General features: G+C 40.8%; 1 protein-coding gene across 10 annotated transcripts in view; it reads right to left on the reverse strand.

Annotated features, from left to right (window-relative positions):
• Positions 1 to 24127, reverse strand: part of KALRN (kalirin RhoGEF kinase) — a 532117-nt gene that overhangs the window by 254762 nt on the left and 253228 nt on the right. For all 10 annotated transcript variants that reach the window (XM_075430793.1, XM_075430796.1, XM_075430795.1 and 7 more), the window contains exons 8-9: positions 21570 to 21701; positions 14899 to 15129 (exon numbers count right to left, since the gene is read on the reverse strand). In XM_075430793.1, the coding sequence (XP_075286908.1) occupies positions 14899 to 15129; positions 21570 to 21701 (363 nt within the window). The remainder of the gene's footprint in view (positions 1 to 14898; positions 15130 to 21569; positions 21702 to 24127) is intronic.

The raw sequence follows: 24127 nt of genomic DNA on the forward strand, positions 1-24127 counted from the left end.
AAAAGCAGAACATTCATATTCTGTTCTTTGCAGCAAGGACAGCCTTGCAAAGTATAGCTGATACTAGCGAACACATCTGAGTAAATCATACAACTGCTGAGACACGTGGGTCCACCAATTTAGAAAAGTGTCAGAGAAGTCCTCAATACACAAAAATACATGCACAGAGTCTTCTTCAGACTATTCTCTGCTTCTAGCACCCACAGATATCCTACAAGCCCATCTGGAAACAGGACTGTAGGAGTTTGTCCAGACAAGACACTCTCTGCAGCAGGATGCTTGTTCATCAACAGCTTCTGCAGTGGAAATCACTACAGAATAACAACGCCCCCTGGCTACCTCCTGCTTAGCAGCTTCTATTGCAAAAGTATTTGAAAAAAGTTAGTCATGAAAGGGCTCCAAAGTTAACAGTATGACTAAGTGAAGACATCCTAAATATCTCCCATGGCAATGGCCTGAACACCAGGAAGACTGTTCTCATTTTCTAGCAGTCTCAGAAGTTCATGATGATTTGCCAGTTCAGGCCTTAGCTTGCAGCAGCATTGCTCTTCCATTCCCCAGCCCCCTCCAGAAGCTTTCACACCACTGTAGACCTGTACAAAAGTCACAAATACTCTTGCCTTCTCACAGATATGCCACCCTCCCATGGGCAACATGACTGCTCACTTCATGTGATGATGAGGTGTGCAGTCTCCCACACAGCTGCTCTAACTCCTTAACTTTTCACAAGCTTATATGGCAAAAACAACATCATGCCTGCTTTCTGCAGATGGTTATTATGTACTTGTACAGTTCTTTACATCTATAAACATACTACGATGGTTTAAATCTGACACACAGGAGAAGAGCGAGAATATGACATGTTCTGGGCCCATCCACCTTCACTCCACATAAAGAAAAGAGCTGATCCCAATCGTAGTAATTAAAGACGTGTGGCGTTTAGTCATGCTGCTCTCTTGGGAACAGCACATTCAATTCAGGGCTCTGGCAGAGCTGGCTGGGTGTAGGCTGGGCACTTTGAGAGCAACATTTGCCTGTTTCCTCCGGGCACTGGCTGTGTGACCTCAGCCCCAGCCTGCTCCTTCCCTAAATGCTGTCACCTTGGATGCAAGCTCCCCAAAAGGGAGTGGGAATACATATGCCTCTCTTACCCTGAGAAAGTTCTTTCAATTTAACATTGCTTTCTTTTGGAAAAGTTCCCATTCATCAAATATATTCCATTTATCTTTCGTTTTCTTGATTAAATGTTTTACTTTATAAAATTTGGCAACAGCCTCTCTAAAAACATTCCAAGTAAGAGAACAATAGACAGACAAATGAAGTAGTAATGCTTCTTCCTTACTGCCTGGATTGTTACTAATGTTCCCAGAATATTGTTTTTAAGGAAATCAAAAAACAAGGAAAAAATATCTTCATGTTAAAAAACCTGTTGTATTCTTTAAATGCTGCACTTCTTTTAGAGCAAGTTTCAAAGCTGTGTGTGGGTGGAGAAGCTATAAATAACCACGTTTGTGCATGTTCCTTCTGTACAAGACACAAAAAATGTGCTCTGCATCAGCAAAGAAAGATGCTGCTGTGCTTTGCATGAGGCTTCTCAGTGCTGGCAGGTAGATTATTTCTTTTGCAGTTACGCTGCTGTTTGTGAGTCTTTTCTCCAAAACTCAGGGATCATACCTGGCATTTAGCTGTAGTGTGGTGAATTAGCAATACAACTAAACAGATCTGTCAGTCTCTTACCAACGGTAATATTCAGAAATAAAGAAATATTTTCATACCTAGGGTGTATAGAAGATTTTGGTCACTGCTGTCCACAGCACTAGTTAGAACAGTGATTTTACTCCTTCTGAAGCTAATAAGCTTTCCCCAGGTCTCCATTCCTTGTGCTGTGCTTGTCCTTTCAGATCAGTTTTACAGGGCTCGACTGCCAGGTCATTCAGGGCTGGGGCCAGCTCTAGTCTCGGGCCTGGGTTCTACCCATCTGGGCTGCTGGCTTGGACATAATCAGAGTTTTCTGAAAGAATATCCCAGATCTCCCACAGCTCAAGTGGATGAGTAGAACATTGTCGCAGGCAGAGTGAGCACTGAAACAAAGGCAAGCTGAAAAGCTCTTGACGTTTTGCTCAAGCAAACCTCCTTTTCATTTTTCACTCTGGTTGTGTCGACCACTTTAACTTACATTCTGGAGCTCCCAGGAAGAGAAATACTTGAGCACACTCAACATCTGGCCCAGTTTCTTTCTCATGCATGCCAAAGTAGGGGTTCTCTACAGATCTTAAGCACCAACAGATGAAACAATATCCTAATTAATAGAAAGCTCTTGTATGTTGAGGTAACAGTGGTCAGACTATGCTGCAACCATGTGTACTAGCAGCTTTCTTTTAATTCCTCAAATAATGATTTAACAACTTGTCCTTGCTCCTACCTCTGGTACCTCCATTTTGCTTCTCTGACATCAGAACACTAGAAAACCAGCGTTTGGAGACCTCATAGTAAGTAGAGACAGCTGCAGGACCCAGCTGATTTAGATTTCTGATTGGAAGCTCTCATTTAGACTTCTAAGGTGTTGGCCTCCAAGTTGTTGTTACTAATGACAGGTATCATCACAGCTATTTTTCATGTTCGTGAACACAGCATCATGGTGATTTTCCTGTTTATGAGGAAAAGCATTCTGATCATATAGAGAAATTTGTACATTTGAAAGCGTGGCACCTTCTGGCTGTGAAGTATTTTCCTTGCATATGTTTGCTTCATTTTTTTTCTCAGCAGGACTGTCCAAAATGTAAGAGGTGCCCAAGAAATACAGCAAGTACATAGCAGGGAAAAAAGGAGCTACATGAACTCTTTTGAAAAGTATCTTATCCTCAAGTATGTAAACAGAGCAACTGGTTTTAACTCTGCCAGCAACAGATGTGCCTACGGGCTTCAAGAGAGGAACCAACACTAATAGAGAGTGGATAAAGATTCAGGAAAAAAAGGATTGTTCTTCACAGTTCCAACCCTGATCTGCTTTATGGTCACTTTCAGTGCCTCAGCTTCCCTGTCTGCAAAACGAAGAAAGAAATCCACTGACAGATAACTGTCAGACTAATGTAATGATATCATTACTGCTGCTATTAAATGTTCAGTGGTAGCCACTAAACACTGAGGAAAAAAACCCCAAATAAACCTTGAACACATTTACTACCTGTTTTTTCAGCTCCAGCTGTAACCAGAACATAAATGTGTTAGTGTAGGCAGAAGTATAACATTATAATGATAAGATGGGTAGGCACCTACCTTGGGAAATACACTCCTCATCTATTCTGTAGGGAAAGACCAGCCTACATGGCTGACTCCTAATTTCAGTGCTCCGGGTCACTGTCTGGAACTGTTACCACTGTACTAACCTGAGATTGCTCTCCAAATTCAGACATGATTTAAGACAGTACTGTTTACATTACTGTTATCAACCTACTTAAACTGTTACTAGTTTAAACAAGCTGTTCAGAGGCAATTAACAATTAGAAAGGACTGATAAAGCAAGGATGAGCTTTACAACCGAGTAGTCTTTAATGCAAGCACTATGCTCCAGGCCCCATATAGGCACTCTCCACTGTGCTTGAGCTGTCTGCTTCACCACAGAGAAAACTGCTGATTGACCAGGGTATTAAATAAAGTGCTGCTTTAGGTTACTGTTGGGAGCAGATGATTTAATCATCTTGGTTTAACAAGGCTTATAATCACAGCACACAGCAAATACAGATTTAGTAAGAGAACGAATCCCAACTGGGACAAATGACTCTCGGAGCATAGTCTCATACCAGTAACAGAAAAATTCCCCAGGATGGTACAACGCTGCATTAGTCTTAAATGCCCCTGCCAGGGTCAGAGCCCCTTGGGGCTGAGCATCGTGCCATCGCCTAGGAAAACATAAGCTTTCCCCTGTGGGGCTCTGACCCGGGGCAGAGAAGTCACAGATCAGTTCTGCAAATAAGTGGGGAAAGGGCTAAATTGCTGTGGTGTGTGAGAAGCGTCGTATGTAGCACACAGACCCCGTGCTGAGCTAGGCGCTCAGTATGCAACACACAGCAGAGCTGAAATAAAAAGCCCAGGACATTTGCATCACTGTGTAATCTACCCATAGCTGTATGGCTGATTTCTTCTGTATGTCACAGCAGAAATGGGTCCTGTGAGTGTTTTGAAGGGTGAAAGGCCAGTGACCTTACAGATTCACCAAAAGGGGCCACAGATAATGGCACTGAGAAGCTGTCTGTAAGGAGGCAAACAAATGGATGCTGAGCCCTGAGTCCCCTGGCAGACTGGTAGAGACAATGCAAGAACAGAGTAGAATATATGTGCAAGCAGGACCAGACTTACGAAAATCCCTTTCAGCAAGGAACAACCTTAAGCTGGTCAAGAGAGAAGAGAAGCCAGCTAAAAGACTCCAGGAGTAAGAGTCATGGGCAGAGTGAGGGGCAGATGTGGTTGGGGACTTTCCCTAAGAGAACTTTTTTGATGAATAGTTCAGTTTCCCCCAAACTGAAGTTTTCTGTGAAAATTTGCTTGCTTTCTTATGTTTTTCTCCTAGCTTGATGGCTCCCAGAATCTGGCATCCTCTCATCTTGAACTTCCATCTCTTCTGTTTTCCTGACACCTTATGCACTTTGAAAACCTGAGGAGGTAAGCAAGCAGAAACAATGCCCTGAAATATATTTTGATTGTTTAAAGTTACTTTTTGCTGCATAGAGAGAGAAATTAAAAAAAAAAAAAAATCCTTTTTGTGGTTCCCTTCCCCCCAGTCTTTTCCTCCTTATTTGGGAAGGGAAGTGTCTCAAGGTCAGAACATTTGTATATTGCTGAAGCCAAAAATAAAAGTAATTTTCTCCATCCCTCAACACACATTGCATCCAAAAAAATCCAAAAGACAGGAAAGAAACAAGTAAAGAACTATCAAAACAAAGGGAGGAGAAAAGTAAAAGACCAATGGATAGATCTGAAATATGTTTGGTTTGCGTGTTTTTACATTTGAAGGACATTTTTGTTAGAAGAGAACCATAGCATAACATAAAAGAAAGTTTATAGCTGTAATAGTACACAGGAGTTTGAGCCAACCAGCTCTGTCTAAATATGCCTGAAGGGTCACCCCAGCCTAGGCAATAGCTTCCAGAACTACAATCCAAAGATTACAACTTTAAAAAACAAACAAGAAGCTTTCTGTAAGAGTTCCTTATGAGGAATATGAAATGAAAGAAGTTGCTTAAAACTCTCCTGTGAGCTAAAACACTGTGTTTAGTCCTAAATATTGTGCAACCTCTCTTCCAAGGACAGAAATACCAGAACTCTTCAGTCAAGTCGGTTAGGTAGGGCAGCTGCTGAAATGAGGCACAGCCAACAGGAGATGCTAACAGAGCAAGGAGCTACTGCAAAACACAGCTGTGTGAGCAGGGCTAGTAAAGGTAGTTTGTGGTGTGGAGTCAGGTAGAGCTGCTAGAAGGAGGAGCAAGAGTTAGTGCAGATGACTAGCACGGAGAGGAGCTGCTAGAAGAAACAGGTCATGGTGCCAGACCAGCTCAACCTAAACTGGGCCTTGCTACCCAGCAAGACATAATAATCTCAAATCATGAGTGCAGTTCATTACCAGAGGCGGAAAGTAACCAGCCAGCTGAGCAGCTGCTCCGTGGAGGAAAACACAGTGAAATTGTTATGGTTATACTTCAGGAACTAGCTACCATTATTCTCTTTGTTGTCTGGCTAGTTTTTTTCTCACTTTAATGAAAATACCTTTTGTTGGCCATCAGTCAAAAGCAATATGAGAAAGGGTTGATCACTCTGAGTGACAGGCAGGATCATGAAAAAGCTGCAAGGCCATGTGAAGAGATAATTGGAAGGAAAGATCAAGGGAAACAAATAGAGTACAAAAGAATTACTATTTTGGACTCCTAAACCAATGCCTAAAATAGCGTATTTATTTCTTAGCATAACAGACCCTTATTTCATTTTTAGATAGTCCCAATAAATCCTAGAAGACCTTTTCGTAAGGGGTAATGCTGGAGTAGCAATGACTTTGAGGGTTTGAGCAGGGATTTGTGAATCAGACATCCTGACATGAAGAGTTCTACTCATGAAGTTTTCAGTGACCTTTGGCAAGTCACTCAACATCAACCTTTTCGAAAACCCATAATCTTGACATGAAAGAAACCACAATAAGCAAGAAGGACTACTGTTATTGTAACTTCTTAAAGTTATAGGGGAGAAAGCCTTCTGGCATTCCAGCCTACATTTATTCAAAGACCTTATTTTTCTGCATGTCCTTGGTGACAATTGCTCATTCTAGCAATTGCTTTCAAAAAATACGCATATTTCTGAAGAAAACTCTAATTTATGTCTCTTCCCTCACCACTGCAGCCCTATTTGTGTAGACCTAATCAGTAACAGATAAGCCTGATTCTGTCTCCTCCTTTGCCACGAGAATGAGAGGCAACGATGCTTTTCAGAAGCAATAAACTACACATCATATTTTCAGGGATGCTGACATGCAAACAATCTTGAGATAGAAACAGACAATGAGGATATGCTATATAAGGAGGATGATTCTGCTTAAATTTAACAGCAAATTTTAGCAGTTTGCCTAGGACTGACTTCCTTGCAGTTTGCTGCAAAACAAATCCTGGATCAGAAAGGCACTGCGTGGCCTGGCGTGATGGTTAGAGGTGCTCCGCACCATGCAGGACTGGGGTCTTGCATCCTAGTACCTCTCGCCCAACATTAGGTAATAAACTGAAGGTCTTGTCTGAAGAGCCCACCTTATCATTCAACAGTCAACAGTAAGAGAGGGAAGTATCCATGGTACAATTGAGATTTTAGACAGACTGAGTCATTCTCTGCAGAGGCCGGTGTCTCTCCATTGACTATAAAAGGAGACTATGCATTAGGCTCCTGACTTTGATGATTCAGTTACACTCCTAAAGACAGGCAGGATAAATCCAGGCCATGGATAGTTGCAGCTACCTGCAGAGAACTAACTGTATATCAGCCTCTCCATTTCTTCATTCTGTGAATTATGTCCTTTTCATCCACTATGAGGTAGATTCAAAACCTCAGAGAGAGAGTAGGATTTCAGAGGGTTTTCAGAAGGCCTTCTTAGAGGTTCCTAAGCTCTTAGTAAGAATCCAAACATTCGCAGTTCAGAAAAGAGCAAAACAGACCATCTGAAAGGACTAGGTCTTGAAGGACAGACAGCGATCTAAACAAGAAAAACACTTTTTGGGGCACAAAGGATTTTTTTTTCTGTTCCTCTTCTCACTTCAGGAGGTTCAGAGATCAAGCTGGTTGGTTCAGATTTCTTCAGATTCTATTACCCAAGACAGCTGCGGAGATCATCAAAGAGTTCTTGGACTGTTTGTACATCAATGCTAAGTAAACTTCAGTTGGTAACTGAAGCTGGCCCCTGATGTTTGATATCCTTAGTACTACTGATCTGTGTGTAAACTAAAAAGTGATCATTATTATTTTTTAATTAGTGACTCTTTAAAAGCACAAAGAACAATTGTCTGCTTGGCTTAGTAACTATATATAGGAAGAAAGATTTAAAGGTCTTTTCCAGATAATTTCAAGTTACACTTTAAATCAAATTATGAAGAGGATAGAGTATTGTTAATCAGCAACCCTTAAGAAATTTCCAGAATAAATATCATTTAATGAAAATGTAATAATTTAGGGCTATAGTTCTTTGTGAAGAGATTTGGCACAAAATTTACAAGATAATACAGTTCTCTATTTAAAGAGCACTGTCAGAAGTTTAGAACAGAGCTCTCTCTCTCACGTGAGTTACAAGTATTTAAAGCAATTAACTTCTTAAGTTGATAGCCTGAGACATCTCTGAGGTGTGCTTATACCAGACAGTGATCACTGGCTACCAGCTGCAAATGTGACTGCGCGGACAGAAACACAGAGCCTAGGTCTCTACCAACAGCCGTTGTCCAAACACGCTTAGATATCAAAGTGCCATGCATTTCACTCCTCACTTGGGAAGCTACACTGTGGTCCTTCCAAGGGCAGATTTCTTTTTTCACTGGCAAAGAGGAAAAATGCATGTTATTTCTTTCAGCTGTGTTCTTTTTCCAAGAACCCTGTCCTGTTTGGTTTGGACAACCCTAAGCACATTGTCCGTAAATGCTCCATGCCTTTGCAAGCTAAAGGAACCGGAGAAACATCCCTATGAAATTACCAGATACTGAAGAAATATGTGGGCAAAATTCTCCTTCCTTGCAAGACTGCCTTGTGCAGCAAATCCAACACAATCTGGTTATTGAATAATAGGGATTGTATAGCTGTGCAGGGTTCTCTTATTCTCTTACTCTCTCTGCTGTCACCAGAGCTTCGAGATATACATCTAGCCAGTAGAAGTCACTTGAAACTCCTGCATAATCCCATGCCACTGTGAGTTCAAATTAAGGAATGACAGTCCTTTTTTAACAGTTCAAAATAAGCCACTAAGTCATTCACCAACCCTTGTGTTATTTAACCATCCACGTCTTTATTAATTCATTTTATAATATCTGCAGGATACTAATCAGCACATATATACCACCACTTTATTTTCAAATCAGTGTCAGTGGCAGTTACTCGATAGTCCTCTTTGGAAGATGAGTGGGGCTGCAAATCTCTTCATTGCCTAGACTTGCACTTACATCGCCCGAAAGCGTGCCAGTTCCTTTGGCAGGAACAAAAGGAATGGAATGAGAATTGCTCCAAAGAAGCAGCTGCCAAGATGTTTTATTGCATGGTCTGTGACGAAGAGTGGATGGAAACAAACAAACAAAAAATCCTTTTGCTACACAAGTACCATCCTTTACTGCATGAATAATAAAAGAAGACAAGTACTAAATAAGAGGCTGTTAGGGACATAATGTGGGCCTGGAAACGTGCACATCTCATTTAGTCCTTTAGAGCTATGTAGGTAAAAGTTGTATGGTCAATCAGAATAGTGTGGTGAGATATCTACATCAGATAAAAATCTCAGTGTGGACACTGGCCTCAACAATTGCTGGAAGGATGGGTTTAGTGAACACAGAGGTGTGTATCTTTCAGTCACGGATGACAAAAGGTTGTTTTCTCTCCTGTTACATCCTATTGGGAGAAGTTTGCCAAGTAGTTTCAGCAGTGTTGACACTTCAGTTGCTTTTTAATTAATTTTGGGGGACAATACACCCATAGTTAGAACCTCTATTTGCTATCAAGTAGTACTTCAACCTTGTGGCTGGTAAAGTCACATATACCTTCTAAGCTCAGAGAAAGTACAGCAGTGATACTTTGAAAATGTAAATATAAGTGACAAACATTAAGTGCATCTCCTTACTTGATAAATTTACCAAAGGGGTTGTGAAAATTCAATAGGATGCTTTGAATTGTAATGTTTTAATTACTGATCTGTCAGTGGTAGCTATTTACAGGCTACATCTGCTCAATGACACACAGAGCATGTAATGTATTTTTGCAGGGTGCTGTGGCTGAAGTCACATGGTAGGAAACATAATCTTGACTTGATTATAATGTTCTTTTTTCTTAGCAATTGTTTACAAATAAATCTCATGTTTTACAAGACCTAGTAAAAGGTATTATTGTAAACAAAGCATAAAAGGAGATATATAGTCTGATTTCTTCTGTCTTTGAAACAAACTATGACAAGTTGGAAAACTACAGAATTTTGGAGAACTCATTGCCTTGAAGTGATAGAAACAACTGAGTGTATGCGTGCATGTGTGGAGAGATGTACAGACCTAATCCTCTAAAATCTTGTATGAGAGCTAAATGAATCATGAACTGCCTCAAACATCCTAGCATTCTTCTGTAAATGGACTACGTAGATCACATGCATCACATGAAGTGTTCAGCATTCTCAGATAGTGCACGGAGACAGACAGATGTTGGTGGGATATTTTTCCATACAAGTGATGTCACGATCATGCCCCAAGCTGTTTTCTTGGCCAGTAAAAGCCAGACACAAGTTAAAGTGCTTGGTTATGAAGAGAGACAGCCTTTCCTCTGCAGTACTTTGCAGTCTCCCACAACAATGGCAGCTGTTAAATGTAATGATATCATTATGGCCACATGGCCTTTTTATCCACCACCAGAGGCAGATAACTACACAAGTAAACCAAAACTCCATTAATGTATCTGGGCATGAAGCCAGCAGAACACAGATCCACAAATTTAGAGAAATCCAGGTCAATCTGACACTGGTCTAACTTGACCTTTTCAATAACCAGAAGGATCTGAGACATCACTACAGCTGGTATGGCAACAGTCCTAGCTTTCTCAGTATGTGCCTACCCTCTTGCAGTAAGCGTTTGTTAGTGTCACCTTGCTGTTTGCCACTGGTCTTCGTCTTGCATGATGGGCCTGTTCCATTTTGCCATGCAGAGCCACTCCGGCTAGCTCAAGGCTTTGTATATAGCCCAGAAACTCCACCAGCACATACGGTACCTCTACATCCACCTATTTTCCAGCTCTTCCTCTACAGGAAACCATCACAACCAAAGTGAAGCAAGAAGGAAGCAGCACCAGCGGTGACCCTGCGAGCATCATGTGAATCTGTGGAGAAAAGAGGCTGCCTGTGTCAGGCTAAGTATTGGTGTGTATGTATGGGAATGATGGAAAGATAAAATTTCTGTGAGAAGGAATGAATCCTCCAGAATAAGAGTAGGAGTGTGACTATTCTGCCACAAAATCGCTTTACAAAACCACGTTCAAGACTTGCACAGACCATTTCATTAATGCATCTGATGGGTCTCCATTTTTCTTCTACTTTAATTGGTATGCTTCAGGCTTTACATCTTCACTTGAATGAGTTTATGAAGCCAGAGAATTCAGCCAAAATTCTTGCCCATATGAAACAAAGGTGATGGGTGAGGCAATGGGGTGAAGAACAGCATTATGAACTTACTTCAGTGATTTCTAAGGCTGCTTGGTAATGTCTGCTCACGGTACAACCCTTATGCTACCATGGCTGTTTAGTGTTGATGTACACAGGGGCAAAGGGGACATATTAAAGTGAAGAGATACATGCAGAGGCAATCAGTGTAAATCAGGATGCAACAGTGGAAAGTAATGGAAATCGGAGACAACATGAGAACAATTTCAGATCTCAACAGAAATGGAAATAGTGTTAATTTGCTGGTAAATAGTCCACAGAAGGGGAAGATACAGAGCGGAGAGGGGCAAAAAGCAAAGCTACTAAAAATGGGCTGAAGAATCTGCAGCAATTAAAGAATATCAGTATGAATGTCAAAGAGTTTTTTCTCCTCCTTTGCAGGACAGAATCTCAGCACCACCTCCCACAGCTGTGTTCTAAAAGGATCAAACAGCACAGCTCTTCCCCATATGAACCGACAGAGAACTTCTACAAAACAACTGAAGCAATGAAGTCTTTTGCACACTTGGCAACCCAACTTTTTGTAATGATCCTAAATAATTCTGGTGCTAAAAGAGTTCCTTGTCAGTTCCTGCCTGAGTAGAGCCTCATAACAGCTCACAAATTGTCTTAACTGCTATCCTCTTTGTGTGAATCGTGCTCCATTTCCTGTGAAGGCTGCGCATGCAGTTTCATGCCATTTATTTTCTTTCCTTCTTTAAAATGTTATATATTCATAACTCATTGTCCTTAGCACAGCGTTATTTACCTTGGTTCACGTGCAAAATGATGTAATGTATTAAGACATAGATGTAATAGCAAATAATCTTATAAAATGTCTGATGGTGTGAGGTAGTGATTACTTGTAATGACATTTTATAGTAAAACATTTCTTACATTAATATTCTAACTTGGCAGTCCACAGTGTTTAAACTTTTTTTTTTCCTACTACACAACTTGTATTTTGGTTATGACACAACTGCAAGGAAGCCTGACTTTCTATCTCAGAATAAAAATAAATTTTATTTCTTTTAATCCATTATTTTCAATGGTTTTAGGTTTTGTGCAGTTCAAACTGAAACCCAGGTGGAATCAAAAGGATTTCCTTGACAGTGTGAAAGCATCTGAGAACACAGCTCTGACTTGCCAGTAATGCATACAGCATGTAGGTCTGGCCTTGCAAATGATGCAGAGTAAACCAGGAATGATGTGAATGAGCCCTGTATAACACAGCTTAACCCTTAAATCCAGTCCAAGAGGCACACTCTTGGTCTACAAGAAAGCCTTCATCCAGCTAACCAGTTTTGCAAGACCTCTCTGCAAGCACTTGATATTGTATGCCTAAATATTCACCTATGGCAAGACTAACTAGAGTAGTCAGGTGTGGAACAATTGATCTCTCAAGAGTCACAACAATCTCTTTTTGGAGACGGGTCTTTACCAAAAGCTTTTAATGCCATTAATGGCAGACTGAGAGGATGCAGATTAATCCTGGGGTCTGTATTAAGAACACACAATGCAAGAAAACCTGTTCCTATTCACATCTGCTTTTAAGACAAGATTGATACAGAACAGCTGACATGAAGAGAAAGCTATAGATGAACAAGTGAAGGAGTGTAAGTTCTGACACGGAGATCGTTTTTCACCAGAATTTTTACTACAGTGGCCAACAGCTGGAGAGGGTGAGCCACGGGACATCCTGACAGGGAAAACTGCATCTGTGAGAACATGTCTGATTTTGAGCTGGGTGGAAAGGGAAGAGGAGCATCTTCCTTAGAGAAACTACACTGTATCATTACTTGTCTAGAACACAGCGATGTCTAATAAACTCAGGGCTCTCCTGTCAGGATTTGTTCTCTCACATGTTCTCATTTTAGACTTGAACCAGGAAGAATTTAGTTAAAGGTTACTAAAATTTGACAAGGCAACAAATAGTTACAGATAAATGTTAACATATAGGTGGCAGCTTCACCTGCCAGCTGATGGGCTTTTAACAGACTAAGTGCAATAGTAATTGCATGACAGATATATAGGAGGTGATTATTTTCAAAAAAACCCCATCAACATACTCAGATACCTTCCTCCTCCTCATGGAATCTACACTTCATATTTCTGTTTAGCTGATAAATTCATTTGTGAGTTACAAAGCAACTATCTTGAATAGTACAGATGTTTAGTGAACAGAATGATTCACCTCTTCTTCTCTACTTTCTAAGTAGGACAAAGAGATGCCTCCAGTAAGTGTGCGCTAGGACAGAAACATGTCTGTCATTAAGTTGTTGCTTCCCAGATAATAACTACCCATTAAGAGAAAAAATTGGAAAGATTGTTGCCAACAGAACTCACATAGAGAGATGCTCTCTAAAGTGATTGTACTCCAGTGACTCTTACTGCTTGTTTCTTTTCCTCTCACTGAAAGTCACAGTACGTACAAAAGACCTGTTCCTTTTGAAAGCCAGTGACAAAGCCACATTGCTTTGCATATGTGGGAAGTAGAAGTCTGAACGAGTTTCATGAATAAACCTCATAAACATTTCTACTGATTTCAGGAGATGTAAGAGAGAAAGTTTTGGGTTGAAAAGATTGAACAAAACTGTAAATCACCCTAGGGGATGAAGCATACCTAAGATAATATGGATTCTTATTGACATTATATACCACACCAGGAAAAAGCATAATAACACCAGAATTTAAAGCCCTTGATATTTGAGGTTTTAACCTCACATTTGTATTAAGATAATACTTCCAACTTCATACAGTTTGACGAGAGTATTCTAACTGAATTCCAAGTACATGCGCTATTTAATATATAGCTCATGAATGCCATTACTATGCGGTATGTTTGCTGACACGCAAGGAAAGTGAAGTTGTTTGAATTAAGCATCTGCTACATTCAACCCCAGATTTAGTTATATGCATGGCATGAATATTTGTGTGGTTTTATAGAAAAAAATGAGCAGGTAGAAACTGGCAAACTTTTCAAGACTGTCAAAGAAATGGTCATATATATTTGCCAAGGATATCTACAGCTGCAGTTCTGTCAGTGTGCTTCAACGATGGCACTAACAGGACCACCAATTTGCACATTGAATAAAAGTTGCCTGTCTCCTGTCCTTGCTGGTTCATGTCTATTTTGCATGTGACAGCTTTGTCACTCCGTCTCCAGGTCATTTTTCACTTGGAGAAAGGCAGCGACATAAAGAACCCCAGGGACATTAGAATGCTCCATAAACATAATTAGAGCATTCAGCATCTTCATTTAAAGCAAGTACCATATTGCTAACCACATCTGCTTCAGGCTGTAATAGGACCCTTAAACAAACCACACCATCCTGAACAAGCAGTCCTGTAACATCTGTTGATTGTGCTTTCGTATTTGGCAGCTATAAACATGGCATCTCATACTTACTGTCAGCTACGCTGTTGTGCTGGTATTCACACAGATTCCTTTGGGAGAGAGAAGTTACTCACCTGGAGTCTGAGTTCTCAGCGGTGAGCCTTTACTGTACAAACTGTATTTCTGTGGGGCAGGCTCTGCACTGTGGGGTGTTCAGTTCATTTGGGACAGCAAACTCATAGCACAGGTATGTGGACTCCATAAGTGGTAATAATGCAAAGATCATCTAAACACCACCACTAAAAGGTCTGTAACTGTATTGTTTCCACATAGGAAGGTAAAATACACCACAGGTCAATTGCTTTTTACACTTGAATTTTTTTTTTCTGTTAAACATCACTTTCTCAGAACAGTAGCGTACCTACAGCTAAATGCTCACTTGTGCAAAAGTAACCACTGAAAATAAGAGTCACATCCTTGTGGGGAATGGTTGATAATTTTCAACATGAAGCCGAGAGGTTCTGAAAGGCGTATTAGGATTTTAGCCTATTTCTAGTACAGACAGAGCTGTGTGTGAAATCTTGTTATGGCGATATCCTCTAGATGAGTCACCAAACAATCTTTACGGCTGCAAAGCACCATTCTTTATCTCCTTTAGTAATGATATTACCTGTTGAACATCCTGCTGGAAAACGCAAAGCTGCAGCCTTTGGTGTAGCCGGACCTTTCTGTGTTGCCAAATGCTCTCTAGGCGCCGCTGGTGATGCAGGACTTCATGTACCACATCCAACACCTGGTGAACAGCCTTGGAGTAGTTTGCAGTAGCAGTGAGGGATTCAGAATTCCCAGGGCTCAAGGGACGCTGTAAGACATCCAGCAAGGCTTTTCCATCCTGGCTCACCTGAGTGAAGAAATAGGTCTACTTCACTGCACTGATACTTAAAACATTCACTAGCTGCCAGAGGGTAGTCTAGCTGATTCGTTTTCCCCTGTGTGCTCTCCTTATTTTAGTCAAGAAGGAAGAAAGACCTCATAACATCTTTTTTTGACTTGTACTTACACATTCAGCTCTTGCCTTCGCTTCCTGCTGTGTCACTCAGCAAGAACACAGACACTGCACTGCTGGGACTGCATACATAGAGACAGAGATCCCAAGACTAAATTACATTCTGACACTCGGGCACTGAAAATTCTTGATGCATACAAGTTGATGACAAGGTGGCATTTGCAATAGCGGGCCTATTTTGGTGAGGAGGTGGCATTTTAAGAAAACCACAGATGGCAGAGTACTTCATATTCTGTATGATAAAGGAGAGTCCTTTCTTCGTGGGATTACTAAGTATGTATATACATTGAGAAGTGTGACATGCCAATTCCGTATTTCATTCAGTGTCAGTGCAAAATAAATTAGTATATGACAGTGATTCTTTTCGTCCTCAGAAAGAACTCAGGGGGACCTACAGTCTCCATTTTCAATGAGCTACAAAGTTTGTTGGCAAATGGAAAGCCCTCTGCACATGTGTAACTTTTTTGAGGGTATTAAAACACATTTGCAGATGTAAAGGCATTTGGGCATTAAAAAAACCCAGAATGCCAGATTTTTAATGCCAGATTTTTTCCTGGAACATTCCTAGAAAATTTTCATATTGCAGGGACAAAATAAAAAAATGGAACCATAAAACTCAAACTGCTATTAACAAGTGTGTGCATGCACTGGTTCTCTAAAAATGTCTTTCTGAAATATTTTTCAGGTGCAGATTGCAAATTTAAAATATTTTGTTCAACAGAAATGTTAAATGATGACACCATCAGAATCCCTCTCCTCTTCCCACCCCACATTTCTCTTTTCCCTCTGAAAAAATCTACAGTGAAAATCACAAGCTTTTCTGAAAAGTGTTTTTATTTCTATGCAATCCCAATCATCAACCTTGCTAGAGACTGGGTCTATGAACGTTTTTCATGCAGTCTGAATTTTTAACTTTATCAGTCAAAGTTGTTACACATCTCAAGGATTTCGAAGTTTCATTTATTTCTATATTACAAGTTGCTTGTCCAAATGTAGCAAATATCCTTTAATACCCAAACCTGTGTCTTTTGGCAAGCCATGCCACATCCCAGTCTGTTGTAGCAGTGTATATCTGGTGCATTTTCAGAGAAATCATGAGAGCCTTTGAGATTTATACTGGTAAAAGTGGGAGTCAAATCTCATCATATTATGTGACTATTAGGTGGACTTAGGCAGATCCTTGGAGAATTTTTAAACATTCAGGGCAATTTGGAATTAGATCAGGAAATAACTGGAGAGTCCACAGGGACTGGCTTTCCGTACTCAAATTTGGTTGCTGCTGAAGACCAGCTGGAACAATTTGCACATGCTGGATCCTGCGGGGGTCACAGAGGGAATGATTTTATTCACCAACAGCAGTGGACAGTGGCAATATGGGGGAGGATTTGAGGAGGAAACATTGAGGCACGGGTGTTACCTTGGCAACATTATGGAGGTGGCAATAGCTGCTAGGCAAGAAGCAGCAGCTTCTAGACAGGGAAGGAGACACGGCATATTACATCCTATTCTAGCTGTGGGAAGACGATCAGCAACATTTTAATCACTGGGACCAGGAAATCAAGGCTATGCATACACCTGAGAATAGCTTATTAGACCAGAAACTCACTCTCTGCACTGGCTAAATTCACTGTGAATTCACTGTTTCTGTTGCTGGCGTTTGGGCTCAGTGTTGGTCTGAATCTGTCCCTGGGTGCTGTTACAATGCTCTTAGTATAGACTCTGCTGATTTACACTGATAGAAATCACAGAAGAATCAGGACTAACAACAAAGCTTCAGAAGTTTACCAGGAAGAGATATGTGATTGCACAGACACTATGACAGACATGCTTTACTCGGTAAAACTTTCCTGGAAACTCTGTGCCACAGTATAGACCTATTCATACCTACACCATCTCCCAAGTTGCAGACCCTGCATGTCGTTTTTTTGCCTCCCAGAGGTATAATCCTGCAATTATTCCATTTTGAGGGGTCAGATCCTTGGGTGAAATATTCTGTATACTAATCATGACTGATCAAAACACCAGACTAAATTCAGTAGTCTTACAAAAAAGTGCTCTTCCAGAGCTGATTTGTGGGTGAATACAGCCAATGAGACCTTTACAATAAAAAGTCTCAGTGGCAGGAGCAATGCAGAACAAAAAGATTGTTTCAAAGGCAACAGCTTACACACCCCTTCTTTGTCCAAAGCTGAGACAGGACGATGTTCTCCCAGATTTGTAGTGTCAGGGATAGATCGAGTACACTCTGTGTTCTCTCTTATTCCTTTTTATTCTATAGGATTTCGGCTTTTATCTACTGCATTATAATTTGTTCCTGCTGTCTGTCTAAAAAGCCTCAGAGATTACAAGTTATGATTTTTCCCTGATGGGCATAACCTTCCAGTTATTCTCTGCACAGCCAGAGATGAACACCAGACCTCAAGTGCTTGTGTTGTCCTGCTAATAATAATTAACATAAATCAGAGGCTATTGCAAGTGTTCTCCTGCTCTTCAGTTTACATGCTTGTCCAGTCATGCTGGACTAAATATATGGCAAGCAGCACAGTGGCAATCAGGTAATCAGCAGTACTCAGAATTCACAAGGATTACATACATACACCAGGATTTCATATCTTCTGCAGCTCTGAAGTTCCTTGTCTTAAAAATTTTCTTTTCTGAAAGTATTTTTGTTGTGAATATTACTGCATTCCCAATCAATGGGCACAGAAGCTTTGTGCTCTCAGAGTTCACCAGTGAACACATTTCAGAAAGGAAGGGAACAGCTGCACAAATGGAGAAGTTATCTGCTCTGCTCTTTCAGTCATTTCCATGTTCTCCTTATAACTGAAAAAAAAAAAATCACAGAATCTCTTTTCACTTGAATCTTTCAAATTTTTCAAGAACTGTGCAAGGAGACAAGCACAGTAGTTAGTGTTTAGTTTGCACCACTTAGTTGCACCACTTCACTTACATCCCACATAATGACGTATTTTGAAGAAGAGTTGCAAAAGTCTTAAACTGAATGGACCTGCACCCTGCATGCCTTGCAGTCTCTGTAAAGTGTAAGTGCCAGTGCTGCATTTGGCAAAACACATTTGACCATTTATCACTTGTTTTGAAGAGTACAGAATTGCTGCTGGACTCCCTGGGAAGGTTTATCTCACGACCTGACACAACACACATAAACACTCCTGTCGTATGGTGATATTCTTGCATTTTGGCTTCGTGGTAGGAGAAGGGCTAGGATAGGCAGTATGTAAATGCTTCTGTAAGAAGTTATGTGATCTTGGGTGAACTAAAAAGTAGATTTTGTTGTGCTAGTGGAGTAGTCTCCACAGATGCTGTGTACACTGCCAGGGAATAAGTTAAATTCTGTAGATATCCTATCTAGCATGTCAGAAAGACCTCCAAAGCCTTGCAAGTGACTAGACTAATGGTGCCATCTGTGAAACAGCTACAATTTGCACTAGGAAAAGAAAAATGATCTTTAGAGCAAATATATCATGCCTCTGGGAACAGACAGTAAAGTGCAGTTAATCAAGTCATACTGAACAAGATGCTCTTACCATCAACCAGGCTCAAGCCTGACTGGAGAAAACCTTTCTTTCTCTCCCTCCTTATCTTTACCAAACCAGTACAGTCCTCAGTAGGGGTATCCCAGATTTGTCACCTGCTGTTCATCCACTAGAAACACTGGTGGAGCGACATAAACACACCCTGGCTAGAGACATCTAGAGGAACTCTTTTTGGAAGAGGGCGATCTGCCAGAGGCACACATCTCCTGTATTCCTCCCTCCAGCACTGTTCTACTCAAAGTAAAAGCAAGAGCACCACTTGATTCTCAGAAGCCCTGTTATGCCAGCACTCGGCTTAGAGCCACAGAGGATTGCTCAGCTGCGGGTTGCATATCAGGCCATGATCTCTGCCTCCATTATTTCTGAGTTTCACTCGAGTGCAATAAAGGAAAGAAGGCAAATAATTATGGCTACAACCATGGCGAGATGGAAAAAAAGAGTCTCTCTAAGATTCTTTGGGTGCCTCTTAGGTTCCTGCAGTGAACCTGCACTGCTTTGTTATGCTCTGTAAGAGAACAGAATAGGCCCATATATCCTATTAAATGTTAATTAATATCCTATTAAATATCCAGATAAAATGGTATTCCAAGGAATGTTCATTCTATTCCGATCTTTTTGAAGTATAGAAACAGAAACAGAGATTTTCAATGACTCTGCAGGAAAAGAAAGGAAAGAAAAAGCTACAATTTTCATTCCACCATAGAGAGCTCCAAGGGAAGAAACATTATTTTCTGGGGGCAAGGGGAATTATCTAGATTGGAGCAACAGGCATGTGGATATGAGGCAGGACTCCTAAATCTAATCCAGGCTTTTCAGCTCACCATGGAGCCACAGGAAAAAGGATGAACATTTCTGAAATAACAGACTGTAACCTTTCTGGCAATTCTACATACAGTTTAAAAATGTACTTATTAGTAAAATAATATAGAAATACTTTAAACAGCTGTGTCTGTGACAAGTTACAGCTTTCCAAGGAAGCATCAGCAAAAGCAATATGCACGTTCAAGGTTGCTTTTGGTGATGAGTGTTAAATGAGTTTTCTTTTCACAAAAACTAAGGTTGGGGCTTATAAACAAAATGCTGGTTTCAAATATTTTTATTTTTTATATAATCCCAATTTGACTTAATTTTTAGAAATAATTTTTAAAAATAATCAAAAAAACTTAGTTTCACCTGACTAGACACGTGTATAAAATTCACAGTTGAAACTAGGGGTCAACAGGACTGTTCTGTGTTTGCTCACACAACCTGCTGTTTCTGAGAAGCCTGAGTACTGAATAAGGAATTGTCCATTGTGACTGCAACCCAGACTTCTCATTTTCATTGACTAACTCCCAAATTCTTGCAGGTCTTTGGATAATAAGAGATTTCTATCTAACATTCATTACATTCATCATCAAGGTATCTGCACAACTTCACTGTGTATGCGTGAGAGCCTACCACCAAGCCTACATTAGCAAATTTTTTTCTTTTGTCTTTTGTACTATAGATTTGCCCAAGAACACGATAGCAGAGCAAGGCCTGAGCGTGGAGGAGAGTTGTTATGTTCTGTTCTGCAGTCTTCACTTGGTAACTTACTAAGTATAGCAAGCACTACCACAGTCCTCCTGTCCACCTTGGAAAACTGCAAGAAGCAAAATCCCTTGACACCAAGAAAGACAGTCAAGCACAGCGCAGTACAGGGAAATGAAAAATACAACTAAACCCAAGCATTCAGGTGATCTGTGTATTACTTTCTACCAAGCTTTAGTCCTGGAGACATGAATAACAGAATAGAATGGGTAACGTACATGGCTTCCCACCCCTAGGGTAATTTGCAGGTTGGCCTGGGGTGAACATCTAGACTGGCCTCGTTCCTAAAATGACTCCTCCCAAATGTCAGGGAGCTCTTGCAGCCCTCTTGCAGAATGAAGTGGACTGCACACAGACCCTGGCCTGCGCAGTCGGATGCACTGAATGTTGGCTGCTTGTCAGTAGCTTTTATTTCACGCTGCAGCCTGGATGGGTGAAAAAGCAAGTGAAGAACTTCATGGTTTCTTTGACAAAATGCTGGAGAATATGTTTTACTTTCAGCATCCTTGGCACCCTCTTTTAAAGCAAAAAAACACATACCCTATTCAGGTCTGAGATATTTGACAACAATATATACAAATACACGTGACGTGGCACTTAGGGACATGGTTTAGTGGTGGACTTGGTAGTGGCAAGTTAACTGTTGGACTCCATGATGCTCTTTTCCAACCTAAATCATTCTAGATTCTATGATTCTATCTAAAGCACAGTCTCTTGCAGCGTTCATTGCAACGAGGACTCGACATCTCTGTGACTTTGTATGTGGAAGGAAAAAGCCTGTAGCATTGTCTGTTTCCATTAGCATACCTGTGCTAGAGCCAGGACTCACTCACATAAGGAAAGCAATGGGAGTAAAGCTACCGGTGGCTTAAAGGGGTTCCCTGTTCAGCAGAGGCAGCGAAGCAGCTCTTCTTTGGGGTGCCAACACTAGTTCTAGATTTCATTTCTGCTTTTCCCCTAGATTGTCCTGTTGTGCCCTTATGAGCAGATTGCTAGGAGTCACCTTCTACAGCCCTGGCTGACTCCTTCTCTGGAAAAATTGCAGAAATGTAAGGCAGAACATATCTCATTTACAAAAGCTAAGCTCCAAAATGCAGTCAAATACATATTATCGCTTAACAGAAACCTTCTTCTCTGGGAAGCACATACCTCCGTGTAGGCCTGTGTTACTTGTTCATACAGGGTCTGATGATGATGGATGGCCAGTTCCAGGTCTTGCATTTCTGAGGGGAGGCCTCCTTCACTGCACATTTTGCACCAGGCATCCACACCTGAAAGGAACTGAGACAATTCCAGAAACAATGAGCAATGGTGACACAGAATAACATCTCATCAAACTTTAGAAATCTTTGTTTGTAGAGTGCCACAGATGACTGCAGCATGGACTGAGGAAAATGTAACAGTTATAAAGTAGTCCTTCTGGACACCTTGGAACAGTACGTTCCTGTCACTTCCTCAGTACCTGAAGAACACCTAGACCCAAAGGTATGTTTTCTGTTTCTCCTGGATTAAAAACACATGCTCCTTTAACCAGGCTAAGAAAACACCCATTCTAAGAGTCTTTGCATACCAGTCAGGGAGGCTACAACATTGCATTCCAAAAAGGGAGGCTACAACACGTTTAGAAAAAAAATCAGTGTGAAGCACAAAAGAACACAGTTACAGCTCCATTTGTATTTGGCATTGTCTCAGCTGTCAGTCTTCCCTCAAACACTTACCTGTCCTTAACAATACTGATTTGGGCAATAGAAAACTCCCACTAAAATCAATGCTGACATTCATTTCAGTGAAAGGCAGACAGTCTGTATTCAAGCAGTTTCCAATCCAGGGCCAGCTCAGTGGGATTGCTAATAGGATACCAAGGCTTTAAACCCTTGGGTCACACATTTGACTCTGGCCCAGGTCAGCAGTGATCAGATAACACTACCATCTGATGGCTGCTAAGCAGCCAATGCAAAACGAGCTGCTGGTCTCAGTCCAGTTCCTGGTGGGTGTTCACTAAAAGGGAGAAAAAAAAATCATTGCCATTGCAATTGATATGGTTTAGCACCTTGGTTGGAAGCCTTAAGACAGCCAGAAACCAAATGGCTTTGAGGAGCAGAGAGATGGAAAAGTATATTTTTCAACTCTTAAAGGCCTCCAGAGCAGTGCTGATGCACTTTGGCAGGACAAATTGGGGATGCTCTCTTGGGCGTTGCCTGTTCTGTAAAGAAAAGAGGAATTCGGTCTTTAAGGTTCCCATCCTGTTTATCTTTCAAGCGAGTCTTACTTCAATGACGCAATTCACATGTTCATATTTTGTCCATACTAACTGCCTAATGCCACCTCATTACTTCTCATTAAGATTTTCTCTTCCTCCATCTTTCGGTTAAACCAGCCTGCCATACTTTCAGGCTATTCATAAAAAAGAACAGCTAATTATACAACAGATACAGTGCCCTGTAGGGTTAATATATAACCCCACAAAAACACCCCCAGGATCACAGCTTTATCCACTCCTGAAGTGTTCACCTGTGGCTTGTTAGTACAGCATGCACTCACAGCATGAAGGGCTGTGAGATTCAAAGCAAAGAATTTCAATTCAGCTCTGGCTCTGGCATCAGCATCCTTTTTTATTAGCAGTGTAAAGCTATTCACGATGCTGCTGTGTAATCAAGGCTATAAAGTGTTTGCATTGTCAACACTTCTTGTCAGTGCACAAAGAGTCGGTGACAAAGATGAATTCCTAAACATCCATGTCTACAAAGTACAAATCTACCAGTGAAAACTGTGCTTTCTAGAAGACTGGAAGCAACGATGGCAGGCTCTCTTGTGTTGGTTTGACTCCTGATCTGTTGAATCTCTTCAGATGAAATCCCCAAATGCCCTTGCATAAAGCTGATGTCATCATATTTTGTGCCGAGCTAGTGGAATTCACATAATTTCCTACGCAGTTTTAAGAGCACAGAGCTGAGATCGATCCCATTTGGGGCTGTTACATGAACCTCTTGCACAAAACATTGAACAAAAGACCTTGACATCTTATAGACCAGTGTTCCTGCTGCTGGAATCACACTGTTACAGCTCTTGTCAAAACTGCTGAATTCTACCAATTTTAGTACAAGCTCTTATACTTGTGTTACTTATATACTGCCATATCTCCAGGCTGTGATTTGCACAGTCAGTGGGAGAAGCCTCAAGAAGATCCTATGCACATAACCACATTTCTACTTTGTTGTCTCACATCTATCTTTCTCATGTAAGACAATGTCACATCAAGAGTTACGTCAGTCATTTCACTTCTGCCACTAGCAGAAGCAGTTGACATCACGTGTTTTAAAAAGTTTTAAGCAATGCACCCTGTCAGTGTTTTACTCTGATACCCTGAAACAATGCATAGTGGTCTGTGCTGTGTATGTAGATTCACGTAGGGAGAGCAAATGTTTTTTTAAGGATTTTTGCAAAGTGTTAGTTCATGCCATAGGACTCTTGATTTGGGTATTTTGAAAAAAGCAGCTATGTTAATTTTCTTATCTGCCACACACTGTGGCAAACACAAAAAAACTTTATCAAATGTAATTCTTCATGCTAGAAGCATATTCGTATCACAAAATCACAATTTGACTGAGTTGAAAAACAATGCATTTAAAATTGTAAATTGCTAACTGCTAAGTTGGAACAGAAGCTGTTACTGTCCACTGGATACTCGATATCACTTAAATTAATTG

Source organism: Opisthocomus hoazin, chromosome 9 (assembly GCF_030867145.1).
Source record: "Opisthocomus hoazin isolate bOpiHoa1 chromosome 9, bOpiHoa1.hap1, whole genome shotgun sequence".
NCBI classification, from domain to species: Eukaryota; Metazoa; Chordata; class Aves; order Opisthocomiformes; family Opisthocomidae; genus Opisthocomus; species Opisthocomus hoazin.